General features: G+C 39.5%; 1 protein-coding gene across 1 annotated transcript; it reads right to left on the bottom strand.

Moving 5' to 3' along the window:
• Window positions 1-1,360: 1,360 nt before the first annotated feature.
• On the bottom strand, window positions 1,361-25,553 carry LOC111234559 (nectin-3-like protein). The gene is made up of 10 exons (XM_022762707.1): window positions 25,475-25,553; window positions 18,345-18,692; window positions 17,236-17,535; window positions 15,947-16,064; window positions 15,638-15,789; window positions 12,423-13,074; window positions 11,460-11,524; window positions 4,399-4,543; window positions 2,005-2,107; window positions 1,361-1,534 (listed from the first exon to the last, which is right to left on the bottom strand). The coding sequence occupies exons 1-10, from the start codon at window positions 25,551-25,553 to the stop codon at window positions 1,361-1,363; spliced, it is 2,136 nt and encodes a 711-aa protein (XP_022618428.1).
• Between the last annotated feature and the right edge of the window lie 554 nt (window positions 25,554-26,107).

The raw sequence follows: 26,107 nt of genomic DNA, 5'->3' as shown, positions 1-26,107 counted from the left end.
GTGTTGCTTCAGAGTGAGGACAGATGATGGATTTTCATTGTAAGGTCACTTACATACACTTGCAATTTATTTTATGAATCTATCAGGACAACAACTCATAGCTATATACCCACGTTGGAGAAATGAGAGCACTACAGCATGCATACTATATATTTAGAGGGAATGCCCTCAAAATGGCACTTATAACAGTTAGTTCTCCAGATCTTCACTATAAAAGTCAGACACAGTACTTTTTACAGGAGCCACATTTCCCTCAGTTTACACAGAACAAGTGTATATTTCTACATTACACATAAAAACACTGACATCAGTTATGTTACATTACTTACATTACATTATTGTTTCCCTGATTAGTAGATTATGACTCTGCATAATTATACTGACACAGAGGCTACATTTACACATTTACAAATCTACAGTTTCTGCTGCTAGAAAGAATTGTGTCATAACATTACAACAGCAAATCACAGGCCTGGGACAGAAACACCTTGATTAATCCCTTCATGGTCTGTGTTGCAGTTAGCACATTTGGTCTCAGTGGACCTCAGCAGTTCACATCTGATGTGGTTTGGCGTAGTGATATGCCTGAGAATACAGTCTCAAATTTATGCTTTGTGGTATCCTCTCTGACAGGGGAAAAAAGATAATAGTGGTTAGATTTTGGTGGACAACTATGACCCTAATGTGAGCTTTGCTCTCTTGCTCATGTGATTTCTAAAGCCTCATTTTTCCTTTGCCTCATCCTAAGTGATATCAAAAAACTGAATACTGATAAATACAGAATATTTGCAAAACGAAAATCAGATAAGGAATATTTTGACATTTTGGTAAATGCACTTATTAGCTTCATTGCAGAGAGTCAGATGAAAAGATTCATACCATTGAAATGCTTGTACAAATCATTTTAGCTGCAGCCAGCAGTTAATTATCTTAGCTTAGCATACAGGGGTAAACAGTTTGATAAGCTCTGTTTTGCTTAATCTGTACAAAAACAGAAAGAGATAAATAACAATTTGTGGTTCGTGGACTATTTCTCGGTTGGGCTTCCACTGGACAGAGCCAGGGTAGCTGACTCCCTCTGTTTCCAGCCTTTGTGCTAAGCTAAGCTAACCAGTAGCTTCATATTTCACAGACAGATGTCAGATTAATCTTCTCAAGCTCTCAGAAAGAAAGCTAATAAATGTATTTCTCAAAAATGCTGAACTATTCCTTTCAGACATAACATTTTCACAATACGGAGTAAAAGTTCAAATGTATAAAAATTGCCTGCAAAGAGAGACGTAGCCCTTGATGTCTCAGGTAATCAGGTGACAGACTGGATGACCGCCAGCTGCTTGGTGGATTGTGTTCAGGATGCCTGTTACACATAGTGTTCACGGTGGTTGATGTACACCCGGTCTGTCCCACTCTGATGACACACCCACTCCAGGCGGGACAGCTGCTGGGTGGGGCCTTGTGTTCCGGACGGCCTCGGCCTTGATTTGGGTGGGTGCTGCCAATCACTCAGCTCGTACCTGCGCTCTGCCCTGCGAGTCTGCAGGTGAAAAAAAACCCATCAAAGCCAGAGTGATATCATTCACATCCAGCTGCTGCTCTTAATGTCACAAAACACAAAATAGTTTTAACTTCTTATGTGATTTTTTTTTTATGTCAGAGTCTCAGAAAGTCATGTAAAATGTGAGAGGAAAAAAGTATAGGTTTTACTTTAGGCTTCTTTCTGGGTGAGACTAAAAAAAAGGTACAGGCTTATCAAAGCTTGGGTTGAACTGAGAACACAAATTTAAATTCAAACTATCTTACATATTAAATGAGTACAACCATTAGGCCTCCTACTTAATAAAAACTGATGACATCGGTCAGTTTGTTCTTATTACTTCCTGTTGTGACTCAGTGCTCATTAGCTTACCAAGTGTTACTGTTTGCGTTGTAAGTACATGATGATTCAGATATGCAGAAATATACTGATACAAGGTGTGGGAGTGAGGTGGAGAGAAGAGGGGTTACCTGACAGAGCCAGGCCACTTGTGATGCGTGGACACCCAGAGGAACAGCCGGTGCTCTCTCAGTGTAGGGAGGAGGCGGCTTGTGTGTCGGAGGAAGGTCAATCCTTCAGAGAAAGAGAGAGCAAAATAGAAATCACAGTGACAATAGATTTTAGCTTCCACAGACACCTGAAAGGAAGCAGATTAATTTAGTGACAGTTTATGCTGGGTACAAAACCAATAACTGAATAAAATTTAAAGAGGAGACGCTTAAAAGTTCACCTTTTGAGTCAGATGCTGCTCTCTAAAAAATGAGATAACTGATGATATGAAATAACCCTGATGATGTCATAGTGATGTCACCCAGGTTATCTTGAGTTGGCCTTGGAGATTTGTAACAAATTTATAACATAAAAGTGCTGTATCATCTGTCTCTTGTACGTCCGCCAACTTTTATGGAAATACAATACTGAATCAGCCGAGTATGCCTTTAAGCAGTGGTATCCTGTGACACTAATGGCATCATGCCTAAATCAGCAGGGTTTAGAATATTTGACAACATGTGTATAAGGGTGATGGACTTTCATACATAATACTACATCTGAAGATTTTTGACAGCTGTTCCTCTAAACCCCTGAAAGACGCTGAAGTCAGAGTCATTCTCTCGTTTATTGAAATCCCCATCCACTACCAAGCTGAAACCTAGAAACTGACCTTGGCCATTCATAAAATGATGCCATGACAGGCATTGATTTTTCTAACACTGTATATCACTTGATGTTGTGCTTCTCTTTCATACTTCAGATGAGAAGTGGTCAGAGATTACAGTTAGAGCTCTCAGTGACCTGCTGTCCTACACTCACATCTGAGTTTGATGAAGGCCTACGTCCACCCGTCTGCCCCCTCCCCATCATCCCACTGGGACTTCCTGCCACGGTCACACTTAAGATGCTAAGTTTGTCATGGCATTGACCACAGACCAACATACGACTAGATACACCGCCCTGTAGTTTCAGCACTATGATGCAGGCCTCACACCTGTGCACAAATGTTAAGTATTTTCCCCTCAATTAATACTATCATTTTCTGCTTGTGATCAGACAATCAGCTGTAACTGTAGGTCGACTATTTTCACCAGCATTTTTACATAATCAGTCGGTTTGAAACACAGTCTGAAGCATTCACAGTAAAATGTCTTTCAAATTTCCCTGAAGAGGGCACAGTCACTAGAATTAGGATGTAAAATTTTAAAGAGGTGAACATTTTGTATCTTGTCATTGACATATTTGCAGTTTACACAAAATTAGAATTTAGGGATTTACATTTATTTAGCCATTAGTTGCATTGAGATATAGTTGATGCATATAGCTGCGCTTCCCTGGACTGAGCATGCACAATGACACACTAACAAGGATGGATGAGGGGATCAACCCTTAAAGATATGGGTTGATATGGTCCAGAGGTTCATAATAATGATACGTACATAAGAGGTAGTAGGTCGATCAGCAGTATTAGATATTGGATATATAAATGGATATATAAAGTACACATTTGTGTTGCCATGTGGACTTAAATAGAAGCAGAGTCAATCAAAATAAACCCTCCAGGTTTCATCCCTCTGCACATAAAAGATCCTGTTCAGTCCTGTAAGTTACCATCTGTCACATTTATTTAGAATAGACACAAGAGAGACAGACAAAACAAAGAGCAAATTGCGCGCACGCGCGCACACACACACACGCACACACACACACACACACACACACACACACACACACACACACACACACACACTCTCTCTCTCTCTCTGTCTCTCTCCATGACTTCAGAGGACATTACAATGACTTAAATTCATTTCCTGGAGACTTACTCTAACCTCTAACTGTAACCATGACTACAACCTGCCTAACTTTTCACCCAACCTAAACCTAACTTTAAAACATTAAATGATTCATGTTATGGAGATTTGCTTTTGTCCCCATAAGGAAGACAAGTCCCCATAATGTGACTTTGTAAACAGATTTAGGTCCCCACAACATGAGTACTTCTTACATCACACACACACATACATACAAACAAGGACTCTGGCAGAGTGTCAAGCAGCTTCTTCTGTAAATAATTTAACCTCAAATTTATTCCTCTTTGCTCTAACATTTACACGAGTGCTGCTGCGCTATAGGAACAGACGGAACAATATAGGACAAAGGCTCGCTGCCAAGACACCAATTATCTGCTACCCCTCAATCCTGTCCCACAGCCTCCCTGCTCCAGGGTGAGCACAGCTGCAGCTCTCTCCACAGGAGTAAGTAGCAACTCCCTGAACCCATTGATGGACTTCAGTCAACCTCGTGAGGTATCGTTTCATTAATTAACCAGCCGAGTATGTTCTGCAGCATGAATTATTTGTCAGACTTACACTTTGTCAGTGAAGGCTGGTGGCGGGGCCTTGCGAGCAGTGAGGATCACAATGATGAAGACGGCGATGAGGAAGAGAGCGAGGACGGCACCGATCACAGCTCCGGCCACAGCGATGGAGTTTGACCTCTCCGCTTGAGACTGGTCTGAGACAGAGTAGAGAGAGATTTTTAGTACCACAAGCGCAATAACATCAACAAGAGAGAGCAAAGGACAGATCCTTCAAACTCAAAGGCGTAAAGTAGATTTCAACATAGTCAGAGATGGTATTCAGGCATATTAAAAAATGGGTTATTTGCTGAGAAAGGATACATGCTGTGTCAGCTGTGTACAACCAGTTTCAGATCCACAGTTGCCCTCTAGAGGCAAGGAGAGTAACAGCGACAGCATTTAATATCAATATGTCACCATCTACTGGCAAAGAAGTAAAAGCATCTGAATGTTACACATTAAGATTGTTTTTTTCAAATTTTTGAGGGTGTTTGATATTAAATTTGATAATTTACATGTTAAGCTTGCAAGATGAGTTTTGTTACATTTTGTTCTGAAGAGAGCAAACTGCTCTGAGTCAAAGTCCTTCTAGGCTCATAATGTTTCTGTCTGAGTGTCATCATGTGTCTGCTGTCCTGAAGGAACAGGTTTGAAACATCCACAGGAAACATGGGGCTATGCACGCACACACGCACGCACGCACGCACGCACGCACACACAAAATCATAAAAGCTGCTGAATATTTGAACTATGGATGGGTACTATTAAAATCATTTACATATCTGCTGTTCATTATAAAATAGTATCAGACAAATTGTTGTTTTTTTTTAAAAACAACTGATAAAATAGACAAACATGTTGTATGTTAATGATGTATGAAAATTCTGCAAATATGGAAATAAAGATGTATACTGTCTTCGTATATCATATATTATCAACATACATATTATACATATCTATATATCTCTCTCTCTATATATATATATATATATATATATATATGGAGCTCAGTGTGACACATTGATGTCAAGTGGTAAAATCTCATTTTAAGCCTACACACACGATAAAACAGTGGCTTAACAAATTACAACATTGACATTTATTCATCTCTAGAGCCTGTGCATATTCTCATTTGTCCAGGTCATGGTATCCTAAAGGAGTTTTAAATCAAAACGCGACTGGACTTGAGTCCATCTCTAGAGGTTTTTAACCATGGTCTTAACTACTACAATTATTTTCTTCCCTTATAGGTGACAGAATAACTGGTTTGACACTGGCTGGTTTGAAACCAGCTCAGAATCTGCAACCTTGAACACACAATGTTTATAAAACCACAAACTGTACTTTTCACGCTTCAGTTTCTGCACAAATGAAACGTACATGATATAACTTGTTTATTAGGTAGACAGATTTTGTTACCTTTGGTCAGAGCCTTGCAATTTGATTCCCCCTACTTATATTCTTTACACTAAACTAAGTTATGCTAAGCTAATTCTCTTTTGGCTGTTGCCTCATGTTTAACAGACATATATTCGACTAGTATCAATTTTCTTATCCAATTTTTGGCAAGAAAGAAATAATGCATATCCCATCTATTTTTTTAAAAATGAGATAGGGTGGCTAAATTCAGTCAGAGGTCCTGCATTTTGAAAAACTTTTGTTTAATCACTTTATTTGAACATCTTCACCTCCATTCATCCATCCATCCATCCATCCCTTCATCCATCTTTATTTTGTGTTTTGTGTGTGGAGTTGTTATGTCTGTTGAATTAGCTTTGTTAGACCATATGCTTGCATGTGCTCCATGTTGTCCACTGAGGGGATTAGGATTAATTGTGATTAAGATGCATTAAACTCACAGAACAATGAGCTTTGGCCAATCAGCAGTAATGTGTAAAACTGTGATTGTGGGACACTGAAGGAAGCAGAGGACAAAAGGTGACGGAGAAAAAAAAGTGTGTAATGGTCAATTCCAGTTGATTTAACTGTTGAGGTAGGGAAAATAAAATCAATAATGTGCTAAGAATCCTAAATGACATTTCAATTATGATGCAGATTGAACAAGCTAGGACTTCTGAGCTTGACCCTGAAAGCCACTTCTTCCCCTTCTTTTTCCCCTCCCTCTATCCAGTCTTCTCCCTTCATTCTGTCCTCTAACAGTTAATAACCGTTCGATTTTTCTATGACAAAAGTCTCTTGAGTTGCTCAAAATGCCTTTAAAAATGCAGTGCATTAAGCTGCCTGCTTCAATTCCAGATGACAGACAATTTCTAAGACATTCATAATGTGACAAGAAATAAAAAGCCCTTTAAACCCAATATGCAAGGAGCACCTTCAGCAGTTCATAAGGTCTAATTGTACAGGAGTATAACTTGATATGTTCATTACATGAAAGTCTTGTGAATGGTCAAAACTGAGGTGTGCATCTTGGGCAAATACATTATTAATCACACAGTGTTTCCTACATGCTTTTAGAAGACATTTAACTAAAAATAAGACTATTTGGGACAATTAGATGCATAAATATATTCATGAATGTTCTATTTTGACATTTTTCTCCTATTTGAACGTTTCATTGGTTCAAATACCATCCATGCTGGAGGGGGCTTGGATTAGTGGTTAGTGGTGGATCAACTGTCCCGACACTGGGATCTGGCTCCAGTGCAACAGCCTCTCTGTCTCTTCTACTTCAGCACTTTATCACACACACATCGCAGCTGTGAGAGGTGCATACCAATGCTCATCGAGGTCAACGTAGCAGACGTGCTCATCATGAATTAAACACAGCAGTGCACCTCAGTTGCCTGAAGTGAAGTGTGGGAGCAAGTCATGGCCACCCCCCCCCCCCATCCTACAACTGCAAGAGCAGGGTCAAGGGTCATACTATTGCCCAGACAAAAGAGCCCACCGGGGGGGGGGGGTTAGAGCTGTAGGCGGTGTGTCATTTCTAGATTTTCAGCTCAATGGTGACAATTTGATCCCACTTCTGCTCAGGAGTTAATATCAAAGTCTCTCTCAAAACCGGGGCAGCATCCCTCTACACAGCCTAAGTCGTTTGCTCATTCCTTTGTGAAAAGTATCCTTGGAAACTGTTGTGTTGCAGGCAAAAAGCAAATCCACTGATCTTCTTCACAAGTGTCTCAAACAAATTGGAGCATTGCTGGCTGACATCATTATTGCTACTGAGCTGCTCCACCATGTATTTTCAGACTGAGCATGCCCTGCTTCAAGGTCACAATGACAACAACTGCGGTGACCATGATAAGATCTGTAGAAGTCAGAGAGGTCAGCTCAAATAAAGACTTTCAGAGGGAAGTGTGTCAGTCATGAGGACCTGGGGTCCATGCTTAACAGTGTCAAGGTCACATCGGCGTAATACGTCCTTATAGCCAGAGGAGCTCTCTGCAGTGCAGCAGGACATAATGGGCCATTTTCAATTCCAGTAGCTAATTCTCCCTTTCTGGCTTGCCTTTCACAGCAGCACATTTAACCTCTTTGCTCCACACAGCCCCTAGCATTCCTCTCCCTCCCGCTCTCTGTGGCCAGGTAGAGCTAGGAAGACAGTCTCCATCAGCAGCTCCAGATGAGCTTGTTGCCATGGGGACAGTCAATGGGCTGGAGAGTGGGGACTTTGGGCCAGACACAAACACTCAGCATTTAATTTTACCAGCTGGTAGACAGTTGGAGAAAGGGGGGGGGGGGTTGAAACTGCAAAGGAGAGGAGCTGTAGGAGAGAGTGAGGGCCTTTCTGTCCTGAAACAAAGGAAACTAGGACTGGTGAAGAGGACACAGAGAGAGCAGAAGGTGCTGAATCTCCCCCGACTATTAAGATACCACTGGTGAGGAACAGTTCAGTATTGCAGTATTGTATTTAATCAAGTGGCAAAGGCAATAAATAAACCTCCTTCAGCATTCTTGGATATTCAAGAGTCATGAAGATAAGCTGAAGTGAGGAGACATGATTTTGAATTGCGTCATGTACGGCGTCCCACACGTGCGTACTGGATTTGGGGGGGTGGAGGGTGGGGGACAGTTATGCAGCATTATGCGTTAGGGAGCTGGAGATGATGTCATTTATAGAGGCACAAAGAAGCTGAGACTGAGCAGTATGAGAGTAATGGCAAGCTCAAAAACCTCCAGAGAAAAAATTACTCACAGGTGCTAAGGTGCTTTATTGAACTAAAGTATCTCAAAAAGGTGGACAAAATAATGCTCCACTGTTGTCACTGACATAAATATTTTTTTCTTCCAGAAACTTACATTTCCTCGTGTATATACAAAAACAAACATGACCACAAGGTATATTTAATTGATAATGTGAAACTGAAGTTAATTCTTCAGTCCTTTGAGCAACAGTGATTCTACAAAAACATAAACCCCTGACAAATACCTACGAAGTAGAGATTTAATTAATTTTACATCAAAATTCATTCAAGCATTGTCTTTTTGTGTGTTTTAATGACTCTAGGTTTTGCAAATATACTGCGTCATTAACTGTCATAGTGACAAGGGCAGAGAAGTGAATATGGCACTACAGAGTCCTCTTAACACACTGTAAGCAGTGAAAATCAGAACAAAAAGGTAACAAATAAATCTCATAGAGCAACAAATCAGGTTGTCACAGCCATAAGTAAACAATAATAAGAAAACACTTAAATTTATTCTTCTAGGTATCTAAGGCACTAGTTGTATTTCTCAACCCAAGGTAAAGATACTGATCGATCTCTATACAAAATGTCACAGTACAAAAGAACTTCAATAATCTAGGTGAAGGGCTGCAAACTGACAAGTCAAGCAAAAATAGTATATTGATTAGTGGAATTTCTGTCTTAATGCACAGAGACAAACAGGAGAAGAGGTTAGACAACTGTGCTTCCTGTTATTCTTGACATTTATGTGAAATTCAGATAGAATAGGTGTCGGCAGCACACCCATGCCAAAACATATTTTTTCTAAATGAGGTTCTGTGGTTCACAAATTGCCAACTGTACGCTTAATCTTGCACACTCCCATTTAAAAGGGTCAATTCACCTAAATTACATAGAAACACATTTTGTCATTTACATATAGCACTATCTAACAATGCAGATAGTTTTGCATTTATTAACCCAGGTTTTGAGACTTGAGTCTCTGAGGTTTCAAACTACCACAGTATGATAAAGGTGGATGGGATTTTGTTATAGTGTCATAGTCTTGGAAAATTAGATTTAGAAATTTACCAGCAACATCTCTTTACAAAAATGTTGTCCTGGTTACTTAAGGTGATCCACACTGTTAACGGTTTTTCTACCAAAGAAATAGTCCATATGAAAACTTTTGACAATGTGTTGTGTAGATTATCCAGAGTGATTTAGGCAAGAGATGTTGTAGCAGAAATCTGAGAAGGAAATCTGAAAACCTAGGAACATTGAACCAAACCTTTCTGTATAGCACTAGTGGTAAGTGAGGAATTATGTTTATGTACCTGGAGTGAACTGAAACTGAAGGTAGTTATTGGACTGAGAAGTTTAGATGGAATAAATGAGTCCCCTTGTACTGCACAACATCTGAAACAACACTTGAAACGACATGAATTGCAGTAAAGAGGTCACATTCTCTGCTTCCAAGTTACAGTGGCACATTTTTAAATCTCACTATGAGAGTCGCTGCCTATTCACGCCACAAAATTCATACCCTGACAAATAATTAGTGCAGGTTCATAACAATATAACTCATTCCCATTTTAACAACTCTTACTGTAATATTAAAGTGGCCTTAAAGCATCTTTTCATTTCTATTTCAGGCTACAGACCCTGTATACAACAGTGATACGTTAGTCATTTATATAAGCTAATAATCAGTTGCTAGCTAGTCAGTAATACTTATGTGAGACACTGTCATCATATTTATACATACAAGTTAAACAAATATTTGGCATCTAGCAGCAAATATTGTAAAGGTGACCATACTACTTAAGTTGGCATGTATTCACAAACACTAGTGTACATGAAATAAACTGTTTGATATCCTCATGCAGTCTGGTGAACAGGTGCATGTGTTGAAATACTTTAGGTTTTATCTGTGTACCTGATCAAATACAAAAACTGAAATTTAACTTTAAATCCATAATAGCGTTATATAAATTTGACTTCTGAACTGATAGTGCTCCATAGCCCAGTGACACTGACGTGTAAAACATTTTCGCCTCAGTTCAGTCACCTGCAAGGTCTGAGCATCTTGACTGGCAATAACATGCAGCTGGTTACAACTGAATACAGATTTAATTGTAAATCCAGCCTGAGAACTTTTTTTTTGGGTGTATAATTTGCAGCTACTTAAAGATAATCAAAAGTTGAAGATTTAATGATCAGTGCTACAAAATATTGTCTGTCCCTTCTGGTGAGTCAGCACTGGGCTGTGGATAAAAAGCTGAGTGGAAGTTTTGATAAGCACAGGTGACGGTGACAGCATATCCATCACAAAAGACCTGATTTGCCTACATAATGTATATTTTACTGTGATAGTACAGGTAATAACATAAATGCTTCAGTTAAAAATAACTGGTTAGCATGATTAGTGGACATGGATAAGACCCAATAAGCCTATTAATGCCTCAGATTGTAACTGTTTCTTGTTTCTACAGATTATTCGGAATAGTGAAATTAGACCATGGAGTGTACTGGCTGCACTCTTGAATGGTTTCTTTGTGTGACAAAGTACTTTGTGACTAGGAGGCCAGTGCATGGTGGCTGCCATACTGTAGCCTACTTTAAACAATGCCCCTGCTCATAGCACCCTTGAATTCCCAAGAGCCTTGGTTTGATGCTAGAGTGCAAATTCTTATACACGTCCATTGTCATCATCTGAGAGACAACAGGACAACGTGTTTGTGGCTAACTGAAAAGGACAACTAACCTGAAAAAAAAAAAAAAAAAAAAAAAAAATCAATAACTCACACAAATGTTGAAAAAAGGTTAAGCGATAGTAGTCCAACTTCTTTTAACTTGCGTTGGATGGCAGAATGTTGTGGCAAATTTGCATATCAAAGCATGACTGTATGGCAAACCTGTCTGTTGTTACAGTGGATTGTACCTCCTGCATGCAGGCTTCCCTGCTTACCCTTTCTCCAGCCCTCCCTCCTGAGGATATAAGACGAGCTGAGGACATGCAGTAGGACACCAGTTTTAAAGGACACTGCTAAGACATCAGTGGTCAACTCCTCAAGCTCAAAAGTCTCCAATCATGGTATTTTACATAAAAGGCAGACTTTTTTGTAGAGAACAAATGGTTTGATGATCTGGTTGCCCGTTATTAAGTTTGGCAAGAGGCAGTGCAATACTTTGTATGACCATGAATGTGGAGAGGTCACTAATCACGGAGGAAATATTGATTTCTCAGGGAGACAAATCCTTGAGCCTGTAACAGCTCTGTTATATCCTACTGGGTTTTCAGAAAAGGACCTGTGACCAACTGAATTTCATGGATTTATTTCCAACCTAGGTCCTGTACTATTCTTGAGTATCAGCTGATCATATTCAGGTCTTTTAAACAGATCAGTGTCATCAATATCAACACATACAAATACAAATAAGCAAGTGTCACATAGCTTAAGAGGGCTGATTCTGTAGAAACAAACAAAAAACTTTCTTTCACCCATATGTGATCTCCAAGCCCCCAGGGCTTCCACTCAACTCAAAGACATTAGTAATGCTAAATAAATTGGCAGTCCATGTAGTAAGGCAGAGACAGCACATACATCATGATCTTTTAGTCTCTACACACACAAACTATTGACATGCCCACTTCTGTAGGCATGTAGAAGTTGACTGTCAAAGTGGCTGTGCAGTCCACAGTCTGTCCCCCATGAAGAAAAAAAAACATCAAGTGTCAACCAGGACGCTTGAAAAACAAGGGAATTACAGAACTGAGATTAGTAGAAGTGTGCATGTGCGTACAGAACAGAAAAATTGTGTTTCTTCCTCATTTAATAAATGAAACTCTCCGATTACTGTTGTTCTTCTGCTCCTGCAGAACCAGGTAGCTTGTCAAACGTACCACTCCCTACGTGAGATGACTGAGCCGTCTGTGTGAGAGACATAGTCACCCTCTGGCCCACTATCGTAGCAGTCATCTGACAGATAGGGGGAGCCGTTTCCCTGTGGTTTCGGTGAATGAGGGTATCTGGCCTGCCGTGGACTAGAATACTGTGTGTGTTCACGGTGGTGATTCGGCTGATGGCTGTGGTGACTGCTCTCCCTCATTGCCCTAGTGTAGCCATTAGAGGGATACTCCTCTCCGTTATAGTTGCTATGGTGACGGCGGTCACGCTCTTGTTTGAGCTGGCGGTCGCCCCACTCCTCTCGGTCGTGGTCTTGATGGTAGGAGCTGCTGCCAGCTTTGGTAGGGTGGAGCTCATGCTGTGTGGGGGCTTTTTGGAAGTCGCTGGGGCCCAGGTACTGCTTGGTGTAGTAGTTCCCGTGGAAGGTCTGCTGTTTCCGTAGGTAACACACACCAACCAGAGACAGCAGCAGCAGAAGGAACAAGGCCCCACCCACAGCCCCACCCACTATGGAACCAAGATTACTCTCAGGTAGGGCTTCAAGTGTGGGGGAGCTGAGGAGGACATGACCCTTATCATCCACTAAGGTGGAGGAGGCAGAGCCAGTTAGGACAGGAGCAGTAATGGTGGAAGGCATGGTGGGAGGATCTAATGAACGGAAGGAGGGTGAGAAGGGAGTAGAGGGTGAAGGGGACAAATGAACAGACAAAGAAGCAGATAATGTCAATGCCAACTACATCAGCATTTTACTAAGAAGGGATAGGTTGACGAAAACATTAAATAAACTACCACATATACAAAACTATGCAGAACATGCTTGCACCAGTCTCAAGTTTGCACTACCAATGATTGGTAAGTAAAGTATAAAAATCTAGAATTTGGTCAAATCCGTTTACACAGCGGATATATTAGATGATGGATAAATTCGAAAGTTTGTCACAAGGGTTTGAGCAGCAATGGTTCAATTCTTAATAAAATAAACAGCACTGCAACACTGGCAGTGTTTTTCAAACCCTAACCCTAAGATAATAGCTACCAGTCACAGTATTTACAGCTCTGAAATGTCTCTAATGAGTTTTCTCTATCCCTTTAAATCTGAAATTAAAATGCATATGTATTGTTTCACTTTGGTCAAAGCAGGCCATGTTGTCTTTAGTTAACAAATTAACAATTAACATGTAAGAAATCTTTACAAAGCTTTCATAGACTGTTATTCTGCATCAGCATGTTTTGTCTTGCTAACAAAATCTTATTTGAGTACAGTTTCAGGTGTTTGAGCACCATTTTGCTGTCAGTTTTCTTTATTTGACATGAATACACTTAAAGACAATACATCTCTGGAGATTTTGAGGATAAGTAAGAGCAAACCAAAGGCCACTGAGGAAATCAAAGACTGAACAGAATATATTGTACAAAATCAATGAAATCCTCTTGTATTTCTTCTGGTTTTTCATGTGGATATCCAACCATGCTCACAGTCAACTACTTTAAAAAGGAGCTATATGTAAGTCCTCTCTGCTGCTGAACATGGTTTCTTGCCAAGAGGTGGGGATGGTTGCTGGCGGCTTTGAAAAGAGCGATGTAATGGCTTTGGACAGAGCGACATAACAGTTGTTTCCACATAAACAAAAAGGATCTTTAATGTTTTCAGATACTTACAATAACAATCTGAAGCTATCAGTGGCAAAAACAAGACTTTAAGTGGACATACTTTGAAGCGGACAAAGGCACCATTTGGTTATATTGCAGCAGCTGTTTAGCGGTTCCGGGTACACCATTCTGGCTCAATAGTGGAACTGCAATATTACCTTTATGTCATTCAAGTTTTATTTTTTGTTGACACTGACTCAAAGAGGTGTTGATTCAACTACATTGAAATTTTGTAATTTTTAAGACCACAAACAACAGCCTCAAAGTACCAATGGGTTGAATGAGAATTGTAAACTATTAAGTCACAGTGTTATTTTTACATGTAGAGAGAAAATGTGTGACTTACTGAGGTTAATTAACGGTGGGACTTGAAGAAACACCAAATGTTATCAGGGATATCCCTAAACTTCCTGACTATGTCGGTGTTACCAACTTTCATAGGAGTGCATAACCAAATCATTTTGTACATTGCATGCTTAAATTGCATTGCAAATATACATTTAAGACCCTATTTTGCAAGTATAACGATACATTGCCACCTTATCTCTACGCCTCGATTAGAACACCTTAAAATTAACTGGATTAGGGGTGATGTCCACAAAACAGAAAAGCCAAAAGCCATATTCAGCAGGAGCTAAAGAAATGGAAAGAATCTCTGTCTAAAAGCTTTAATGGTGCTGCTAAATTGCTCTGCCACTGTAACCTTGGTGCCAGGCCAGATGTGAGGAAAAGATTCACATCTGAGAGATGAGAAACATGAACCCAAAGGTTTGTAGTCTCTAAGTATATCAATCGTCCAGCTCCATGCAGAGGCAGTGAACTGACATATATGAGCACACCGACAGCAACACACATGACCATGGGTACACCAACACGTATAAGCTTATTCATGCCCGTACAGGTCCTCTCAAAGGAAAATGAAATATGGATGATAAATAATAAATAGGAGTGGAGAAGAAGTACTTAATGTTTTATGAATCTGGGACATCATCTCACAGTCAAGCTGCAGGGTTTTGCCTCTTACTGCACTGACACATGCAGAAATAAAAGAAACACAGAAAGGAAGCGAGAGAAATATAAAAGAAAATCACATCATAATCAGAACATCATTCAGGGAGAGAGTCTCCACAGACAAGACGGATCCTATGAAACCAGAAGAACATGCTCATCATACACAACAGAGAGAGATCACACACTTAGATGCCAAGCCAAGAGGACAGAGCAGAGGCAGTGCACTGTGGTCTGAAGAGACCTTAAATATTTGCAGCTGTTTGGCCCAAAAACTTCCCCTTTGAACATCTGGAGACCTAATGTTAATCAAAGCTAATCAGCATGCAATTAAGACTGAACCTAATATCAGTGCCAACACACTGTACCATGGGTGATTGCTTTATAGACTGTCAGTAAGTACAGAATTGATGAGAGTGATACAGTGTCACATTTCAGCTTGAAGGACAATGTCACAGGCAGTGATACCCTCTATGATGTGCATGCACACACTTCCTAAGGGAAGATACAGCAATAGGAGTCAGCTGTGTTCTGGTGTGCATACTCTGCTCACCTTGTATGAGAATGCGCACATCCCGACTGCGGAGGTTGATGTCATTGGCAACCTCACACCTGTAAACTCCAGAGTCATTTCGCTGGAGGGGACGCAGGAAGAGCAAAGTGCTGTTCATTATTTCAACCCCTTTTGGCATTTCACTGTCCAATCTGTGGTACACAAGAGACAAAACCATTTAGACACACCTACAACACATATCTTGAAGGTTTTAAAGAAAATACAACATTACTCTTCAGTTGTCGATCTTCTCTTTAACCTTCAGTAGCCAGAGGAGAAAAGGAAAATGTCATACACAGATATACACACCTGATCCATCTGAAGTGATGAGCTGGTGGGTTTGCGTTGGCTTTGCATGTCATTTGAACATTTTCCCGACCCACATACCAATCTCCATCATAGCCCACAACCGAAATATCAGGAGCAACTAAAGATAGAAAACAAAAATAAATAATGAGAAATCACTTCAACCTAACCAGAGACCTAACAAACAACCTTAGTAAACTGTTCAACTGCACACACTGAATTTTTATACTTTAAAAATAGTTCTGCTGTGATATAGTACGGATACTTGTTTGGGGTTTGCTCAGCCATTTATATCCTCTGTTAGCTGCCATGTGTTCATAGAAAGCTACTTTACTACAGAATGCAGGGTACTTTTCTATGGTTAAATGTTTGCTAGACTATGCTTGGAACGTTTGTTGTGCCGGCATAAAATCCTTTGTTGCCATCTTTCACAAACAGTAAGTCAGACCAAAGTAAATGCATCTGTCAACCAAAAAAAAGATTTTCAAGGAAGTCATTTTACCCCTCTCAGTCTATTTGTAGCTCATACAGAGACCCATTTGTGCCCCACAAAGTACAGGTATGTACTCCTCTATCTATCTATGGGGGCTTACTGACAGAAAACATTTTCACTGTTGACGTTTTAGGGGCACACACAAACATGTGCTTACACAGAAAAGCCTTCAGACTTTGAAAAATACGAAATCAAGAACAGTCTTTCTTAAACCATAATTAACACCTGTAAGGAGCCTGTGTGGCTTCTTTGTTCTTTGATCTTGATTTCATCTCTGTTAATTCACCTGTTTTGAAAGTGAAGTGTTGACGTGCTTCAAATAAATCAAATGTCAACACTGACAAGGCCAAGGATTATCAATTGTCTGTTGTTGGAAACCAAATACCTTTGCTTTTAACACTTCTTCCTGTTCTTTCTGGTAAATTTAAACAATGTTTAAATGTTTAAAGAAAGAAAAGAAAGGGAGCAAGGAAATAACTGCTGTATTTGTTCTCATTAAATGACAGCTAGGCTTGGCCCTCAATCCACTCCATTTTAGACGGTAGACTGTACAGCACTCTATAATCTACTCATGTTATGCTTGCATGCTTATTGTAAGACGATCAGTCTAATAAATTTATCAACACTTTTTAAAAACTGACCTTTTCCAAAAATGTTATTACAAGTGCTTATTTCACTGATGTGTCAACTGAAAGCCTTACTGCAGGAAAGAATCAATATTGATCAACATATTCACTATAAGGCTCTCTTTCAGCTGTTAATATCTTGCCCCACATAGCCACTTATAAAAGGCACCCACACTGCACACTGAGCTGGTAAGGGATCCTGAAGTCGCCCTGCAGAGCTGGGTGGCGGACCACACAGGTGAGTGTGTGGCCTTGGACGTGGCGTGTGGGCTGCCAGAGGTAGCGCACTTGTGTGCTGGTGGTGCCGTTGACTTCGTCAAATAGCTGCACTTCTGACTGCCCAAAAAGGTTGGACTCCCAGGACACCTCAGCAGGCGGCCGGGCCCGCTCAGCAATACAGGTGGCTACCACAGTTTCATTGCCACCATCGATCAGGGCAGTTGAACCTGCTGACACGTAGACCTTTGGCTCCACTGTGAGAGCGAGAAAACATATGGAGGGAAAAATGCTTTAGAATTTGAAGACGTTTCAGTTTTTTTTTTAATTAAATTAAAAATTAAAAATCTATAACTCCATTTTCTTCACCTCTGTCATTCCACTACAACCGACTCCAACCCATCATTAGCATTAGCCCCTGTGATCAGACTGAGTGAGTACACACACATGCAAAGGGTAGTCCCTTCAGCAAATTGAAAACACAGGATTGGAACCTGCTATTGCTCTAAAATGATGAACGTGCCCTTTAAAAGAAGGACTCATAATAGACACAGACTAATTCAATGTTTTCTAATGCTTAAACACTCATTGTTCTCCCTCCAAATACCTGGAAATATCTCTGGATTTTATCCCACTGATCTGAAAATATATTGTTACCAGTACTATGATATTGATTTCAACATAATGTCCAGCCCTAACAATCTGACAACTAATAGAAATCACTTCCTGATCCAGATCTGTTGGAATGCATTTACAAGAAAAACGTTATAGTGTCAGTATCCACAGCTTGTCATTAGGACTGCTACTTTTGTTTCCATTATCAATCAATCTGTCAATTATTCTTTTGATTAAACTATTATTAACTTGGTCTATGAAATGTCAGAAAATAATGAAAAATGCCAATCACAATTTCCCAGAGCCAAGATTATGCCTTCAAATATCTTGTTTTGACCAACCAACAATCAAAGATATTCAATTTTCAGTCACGGAAGACATACAGTACATTCACATTTTATCTATATTTTGATAAATATTCAATATATCACAGGTAAATATACATACTTACCAAGCACACTGACAGTGGTGGAAGCTTGATTGTTTCCCAGGGGAAATGTAGCGACCTTGCAGGTATAGATGCCAACGTCAGCAAAGCCCACGTTCTCCAGAATGATGGTGGCATCATCAGAGGAGGGTGAGCGAAAATACAAGCGGTGGCCAAACTCCGGAGGGATGGAGATGCCAAACCTTGGGTTGTAGACAGCCACTGTGACAGAGCCTGAAGGTAGACGGCGCTCCCAGGAACTCTGAGTAAGAGTAAGGTTTGCGCCCACCTCCACCCTACACTCCAATGTCACATTCTTCCCCAGCACAGCACTTACCCTCTGAGGCACCACCACCTGACTGCACCACACACCTGTCAAAAACACATAAAAAAAACAAGACTGTAGTCACATGCGATCATGTTCATTTGCAAACGCTTAGGATGATTTGACACCATTATGCAAAACAGTTGGAAATTAAAAGCACTTCTATTGCACTTTTGATTATCAAAACATCTCTAAAATGTACTATGGACACTTCTTGTGGAGCATATTCCCTTCAGCCCAATTAACACTGTAGCTGTTAATTTACATATCCAGAGTTTATCCTTCAATATGAGGAATCCATCCAACCACCTGGAAAAAAAAATAAAACTATTGAATGTTACAAACGGTAGCTATGTAAAGACCTTAAAAATTGAAAGTCTAAATAAATAATCTGTGAAATTATGAAAATAAATAAATTACAACTTGTGTTTATTTTTTAACTGAAAGTCGATCGATAGAAAATTAATCTGTTATAGTTTTGATAAGCAATTAATTGTTACAGTTGTTTAATCAAGCAAAAATGGCACACTTTCTGGTTCAAGCCAGGGCTGCAACTAACAATTATTTTCATTACTGATAAATCTACCAATTATTTTCTTGACGAAATGCATTTGATATTCAGTTAAAAGTCAGTTTAATGTAATAAAAAAAACAGCATATTTGAAAATGTTGGACTGGTCGTATTAAAGACATGTAAAGATGTCATTTAGGACTCCCAGAACTTGAAACAGAATTTTTTTTTTGGCATTTCATAGACATACAGATTAATTATTTCATTTTCCATTTAAAAATGCCAGATGGGATTATCAGAATGGGCAATCACTGAGTGAAAAATCAAGAGTACTATGACAGCATCAGTGAGTGAAGTATATTTCTGATCTTGCATCTGATGTCAGTCTTTAAAAAATATTTCATATCTGTACACATTCAGTAGCATCTGACATCTGTGGGTATCAGCCTAGACTCAGAACGTGATACCACCACAGAAGGCGTTGGGCTTTATGAACAAATAATGCACAGCTGACTGTGTGACTATTCCATTGATGAATTTGTTTTGTCTCTTAAGCTTTCCTCCTTCTGACCTGAATTCAAGAATCAAAAGCAGCCTGTCTGTATGTCCTTTGTCCAAATATAACTAACCCATACACTCTGTCACCTGCGCTTGTCAGAAATGTGGCAAGTCTTGAAAGCAGGATCTCAGCATCGTGTTGAAGAAAGTCAAAGGGATATGAAGAGAATAGACTGCGACCGGCAGAAAAAAAAAAAAAGAGGGGAAGAGATATGCTAACATGAGGATGACATCATCACTGAGAGAAGAAAAAGAGGGCTGAGTGAGGAGAGGCAAGCGCAAAGTCACATATGGAACACAAGCGAGAGGAAATGTATCACCAGGATTCCGGCAAACAAAAAACAGAGGAATTAAGTTACTGATTTAGAAAAGAAAATATAACACCGCTAGACTGCCAAAGCCTTCAACCAGATCACTAATTGCAACAAGCTGCCAGCAGGAAGACATCATCATAAATCAAAACCTGCTGTGCTGCTTGGCAACTGACTTCAAGTATTCTATTGTTGTTTTGCCAAAAACAGCTCTGTCTCTGGCCAATCACCCTCTAAAAGGCCATGTCCTCAAATATTAATACTGTAGAAAGAAAATCCCCTACCCCTAAAATATGAAGAACAAAAGCATGTATTTAAATATATTTGTTATTTATCTATTTAACTGTACTGCCATTGAAGTGATTTTTTGAACTTATTTTTACTTTTACTTTTTAGTTTTCTCCAGTTTTCATCAATGTTAAGATTCAAAGGTTAATTGCACGGTTAGTTATTACAGCTTCCAGACAATGACAAGAAGAATGATAATAAGAAATCCAGATTAGTGTGACAGTTAAACCAATTACAGTGGAACTCATTTGCCAAATCTGGGAATAAATATGATAGATTATATTTGAAATATTTATCAATTCACTTGTAAAATTTAATGATTGACACAGCAAATGATTTAACATGTTTTATTGTTGGCCCAGATGGGGCTGTAAATAAATATTTAAAATACACGAAAAAATGTTTAATTGAGGATATTAATCTTGATAGCATATTTTTGGCAGAGTAGGCATCATGAGTCATCATGTTGCACATAGAGAGAAAGAGAAGTAGATATCAGTGCAACTGCAGGGACATGTTCAGCTGTGGAGGCTATAATTCTGATTTTATGTTCTATCTATGTGCTATTCAGAACAATGCACACACAGAGTTTTGTAAATCAGCTAAAAAGTTAACCCATGGCCCATAGATTTACTCTGCATTAAAGGATAGGTTTACATTTCTTTTAGGTCTAGTCAGATGCCCATATGTACCATGAATTTTTCTGCCTGTGATCATTCATTCGTTTCATACTTCCCACTAATACACTTCAAATTTAAGTGATGGGGACAAAATCCACAGCCCTCGTTCTGTGCTAAAATGCAGTCCAAAACTCTAGCTTAAACTTGTATGAGAGTTTAGCAGTCAGAGTTAGACAAGTTAAGTGAGTATCCTCCAAATTCTTTTTAGTAGGAAATCTCGACTTTGTTTTGTCATCCCTCAGCACAAAAGAAACATAAAGAGGGAATACTGTACTAAAAAGACTAACTTTGATTTGACTAACTCAGACTGCTGAACCCTTTTATTGGCTTCAAATAAACTTTGTGTTACACAGAAGTGTGGATTTTGCCCAATATCATTTCTATTAGAAACATGTAAGGAAGTGATCTTTTAATGGCCTGTCTATTCACATTACAGCAAGCAGAAATAAGTTTAAGTGTACACATGGCACTTGACTATTGTTTTAAGACATAAAAAAAATGTGAAAGGATATCCTGTGAATTTGCTTTGAGTTATTGCCTGCATCACAAAATAATAAGGCTTTCACTTAGACATCACTGGAAGTGCCTCATTGCAGTTAAGTAGTTTGCAGAGCGGTACCAGCTGCTATCTGAGGCAGACCTCCCTGTCAAACCAAACTAAGACAAGACTACACCTTCTGGTGTCTGGACCAATCTGGATCTACTTTAAATGATTAATCAAAAGGTATTCTGTTAACTTACAATATCAACACAATGCAACCAATAATATTTTGATGCATATGATGAATAGATTGCACTATAATAGAGGGAAAGGTGAAGAAAACTTTTGATGTCAATTCACTGTCAAAATGTTATAGGCGTGTGTATAGTTTTGACAACCAAAAAATATAAGTCCAAGACTAACAGAATGGGTGGTGAATGAACCACCAGTTGAAGAGCTTCCCTTCCTGATTACTCCCATATCCTAAATTTCACACTACGCATGGCTCACAACTTCCTCCAAGGAGGAGTGAAGCTGTTCTGCATATAAAGGGATACCCCCAAGCTAATGTTTACTATTGGCTCAGTTGGTGGAGTTAATTAGCAAGTCAGCCCCAAACAGTATCCTCCATACGAGGGATAAAGTCAGGTGATCAAATAAGGAGGCAGAGAGCTGAAAGCACTTTAAATAAACTGGTACTAAATTGCACAGTCTGTGCATGTTAGCACAAATGCCCCATTTTTGGAAAATATTTAATGAATAAACACACAGTAAAAGATTCAAACTTTCTACATTGCATACTATTTGCTTAACAAAAATTTAAATGGTTTGTTTAAAATGTGCAAAATGCCACACCTCAATCCAGATGGTAACCACTGTACAATACACTGGGAGTGAGCGTTTTGCTCAAGCAGAATTTACAACTCACTGTATATGTTAGGTACAATGATAAGGGTTGATGGCAAGAATAATAGCACAGTTAACAGTAAAACAGCATTTTCCCTGTACTGTATAAGTAATGGAAAAGGTATAGCGACTGTATTAAATTTTTACTGGCGACATGAGGAGAACCTTACATAAGTGTGCCCTCGTTTCTCCAACTCAAAATAAAAAAGTGATGAGAATAAGGGCAAAGTCTATCTGATCTATGCAGCATATCTTGATATAGCAATAACAGCGTTCTCTCTCTTCGTCTTGTGCCTTCAAAGACAAAGGAAAAAAAACGCTGTAAGTTTTTGCTATCCATATATCCTCAAAGAGAAGCAGCTAGTGTAAACACTTTTAGCTTGGTTTGCAAATGCGACACAATGTGTCACATACACACACACACACAGTGTAGAAAACAGATTATAGATATCCTGGCATCAAGGACACATTGCTCCCTGTGGACACTGCTGCTCATTCTCACTTTAGTCAATATTACCTTCACATGCACCACTTATGTGGCAGCAAGTGTATTAATATGTGTGTCTTGCCAGAGGGCAGCATTTCTTGTTAAAAGTGGAAATCAGAACATAGATGGGGATGGTGTTAGGGTGGAGGTGGCAAAGCCAGCTGTGCAGAGCCGGACAGGGAGGGATTGAATGGTCATTTGACAGACTGATCTTATCGGGCCTTCATATCAACTTTTTGCACTGAAATCATTCACATACACATTCTGGCTTCTTGTTTCTGATGAGTTGTCAATCAGATAGCATTATTCAGTAGGTCCAAACTTAGGCACTGTTAGGTTTCTCACCACTACTGGCACTGTGGAGCAAAGTTTTGCTGAGTGGATCTATTTTATTTGCCTCTTCTGATCTACTTCATACTGCAAAGACGTACAATCACAAGGTTGATGTAAATATCCAAATGCAATTCACTTAGCAAGTGTTTAATGGTGTTTGTTAATTAATCAATAAGCATAAATATTGTTGGTATTATTATAAAAATAATATGATAATTAAAAAAAAGATAATAGTGCCAAAATTATGGAGAATTAACTTCAAATTCTGCAGATGTGTAAATTTTTCAGCCTGTATTAACTAGTTGTTCTTGGTACCAACAGTTTCTAAATGCTCGTATAGGAGTTGTTCTCATTAACGGCATGATTCCCAAGTCTGCTGGATGTGACAGCAGGCAATTGTTTGCTAACATGTTAGCTAAACCAACTTCACAAACTGGCAATATGTCTCTCTATACTCTCATTCGTTTTGGTGTTTTTCTGCCCCCTCCTGGCCAGAAATATGATTAATGTGGCTTTAATGAAACATACCATGTTTGTTCCCCTTTAAGGCCCATACTTAATTAGCTATAAGAAGACGTGAATCTACTCTGCATTCAACAAAGGCACAAGGTCAAACCCCTCATTGACATGTACAGCACACTAAAACTGAAGCTAGTGAAATGGACACCTGTCTTTCCTCCTTAACTTGAACTCTCTGAAGAAGGTAAATAGTCTGTTAATGGGGTGGACTTTAGGATCCTGGTAATAGCATGACATAATGAAAGGATATGCAGTAAATTAATAATGTGGTACTGGGTCTCTGGATCATTTTACTTGTGTCTCAAGTCAAGTCTTAAATCAAAGAGTTAGGGATTTCTCTATGAGTTCCATCCAAGTATAGTAGCCCAGAAATTTTCCTCTGTGCACACTGTCCAGCTCTAGGAGCACTAGTCTACTGCTGAGAAGAGGCTTAAGTGCATGGGAGCCGTTCTACAACATAAAACAGTGGCATCATCAGTATTTGATGAAAGGTTTGCAATTATTTAGTCTCACTTTTTAAGGTCTCAACATAGCTGCTAATGTTTGTAACATTCAATAGTTTGAAATGCCCCCCCCCCCACTCGTCCTACATATAGATGAAAATAAAGACATAAATATACCTTTATAAAGATATGGAGATACAATTTTTTGAGAGAACAGCACTGCAACAAATATTCAATTTGTCAAATTTACTAAAAATTTAATTGTGAGACAAAAGTTAACTCTAACCTGTATGGAATTTTGGATGCAGTTTGTGATGGTGTTGCATTGAACTGCATTATACAGAGAGATGCTCAGTCAGCATATTAGGGGGACCCTTTCTTATCTACAGATATGGTAAGAGAAAAAGTGTGGGAGAGAAACAGATCTTCAGGCCTGATTCACTCATGACTCAGCTAGGGTTGAGCATGGCTGCAAAGGCGGAACACTAAACTACTGATTATCCTTGGGCACAGCAAACTTTAAATTTGGTGAATTTTCACAAAAAAATTATTTTGGTATCATGAGTCACACTTGATAAAAGCTTGTCATTACACATATATATTAGTGATTTATCAGAATTATTCACTCACCCATGCATTGCTTGAGAGATAGAGCTACACTGTAGTTTACTTGTTTTTTGAATTTTTAGTGGTTAATACAGCAGGACTACAGCATTGGCCACCAGGTCAGTGAAGAGTTTTTCAGGGAGGAGTTAGTAATTGCCCACCCCTTAATTAAACCATAATGAGCTGAGGCTCCTCTGCAGGCACATGGTAACTGACCCTCATCCCGACCTAGGAGGGGCTGACACTTAGCATTGTCGTCTCTGACACAAATGTAAGTTCCCCAACAGTTTTACAAAAATGTTACTTTAACTGAAAATGTTTCTGGAGCTAATATGGCTGCCACTGAATCTGCAATGACCCAAGTGTAGGTTGAGTATATTTATAACTGAGTATCATTGCCTGTGCTCCTCAGCGGTTTCTATGGACTGTTTCTATGGCAGCCTCGTCGCACCATCATCCGCGGCGGTGGCGCTGGCTAGCTACCTCTGTTGAAGTGAACTTGTAACCAAGTTTCCTTCAGTCTTGAAATGACACCTGCTAAACTTGCTAGACTTGAAACTTCAAATAATTCCCAGTCAAATCACGCGGTGGTCGCCAGTTTTCACTGGGATTTCTGCACGATGCGCGAGGCAGTCGGCTCCCTCTCAAAACTTCTGTGTGGCGTTAGTAGAACAAATAAAACTACCATACAAAATTTAGGGCTCACCTGTAATACTGCACAAAAGGTGTAATAGCGCGACCTTGCTCTGCTGCCCGAGGTAGCTCCGGTAAGACGACGGTAACATTATGAAAAGCAGTGTAGCCTGCTGCTACAGAATCCAGGCGTAGGCTGCATGCCAGTTTAACGGTATGTGCGGAACAGAGGAACCTCCTCAGCAACAACTCCGAACTGCATGTGGACTGTACCATCTACGCGACACGAAGCGGGGAGGCCAGGAGCTCACCTGACAATAGGAGTGAACAATCATTTGTCGAGGTCTTGCAGCAGCATCCCCCTGGAGGAAGGATCCATTAGTACACACATTACGTCATCTCTGTTGACAACCCGACATATATTGATTCATCTAATCACTTTATTCTTCGCTGTCTTTGACGGATAGTTACTGAAAACCCATTTATCCATATCTTTGTCAGAGAGAGTGTGTATCCGGTGCATGTTGTTTTCTTTTTCTGTCAGTCAATCAGCAGGATATTCTGGAATTATTGAACATAATATATTTAAATAAAATGTGGTTGAAAGTTAGGTCAGTTAATCAAGGAGAACGGATCCATCTGGGTACAAACGAGGCCGCCATGTGAACATTTAAGAAAAAGCGTTTTCTCTACCAACAGAACTTTT

This window comes from Seriola dumerili, unplaced genomic scaffold (genome assembly GCF_002260705.1).
Source record: "Seriola dumerili isolate Sdu_G_001 unplaced genomic scaffold, Sdu_1.0 BDQW01000449.1, whole genome shotgun sequence".
Classification (NCBI taxonomy): Eukaryota; Metazoa; Chordata; class Actinopteri; order Carangiformes; family Carangidae; genus Seriola; species Seriola dumerili.
The sequence above is the reverse complement of the archived record's forward strand: the minus strand, read 5'-3'. Positions and strand labels throughout refer to the sequence as shown.

Excerpts from the sequence above, each read along its gene's own strand:
- LOC111234559 (XM_022762707.1), bottom strand. The coding sequence starts at position 25,553 with ATGTTACCGTCGTCTTACCGGAGCTACCTCGGGCAGCAGAGCAAGGTC. Across the intron at positions 17,536-18,344 it reads CACCACTGTCAGTGTGCTTG|TGGAGCCAAAGGTCTACGTG; the intron begins GTAAGTATGTAT and ends TCGCTCTCACAG. Across the intron at positions 2,108-4,398 it reads CCAGCCTTCACTGACAAAGT|GATTGACCTTCCTCCGACAC; the intron begins GTAAGTCTGACA and ends CTTTCTCTGAAG.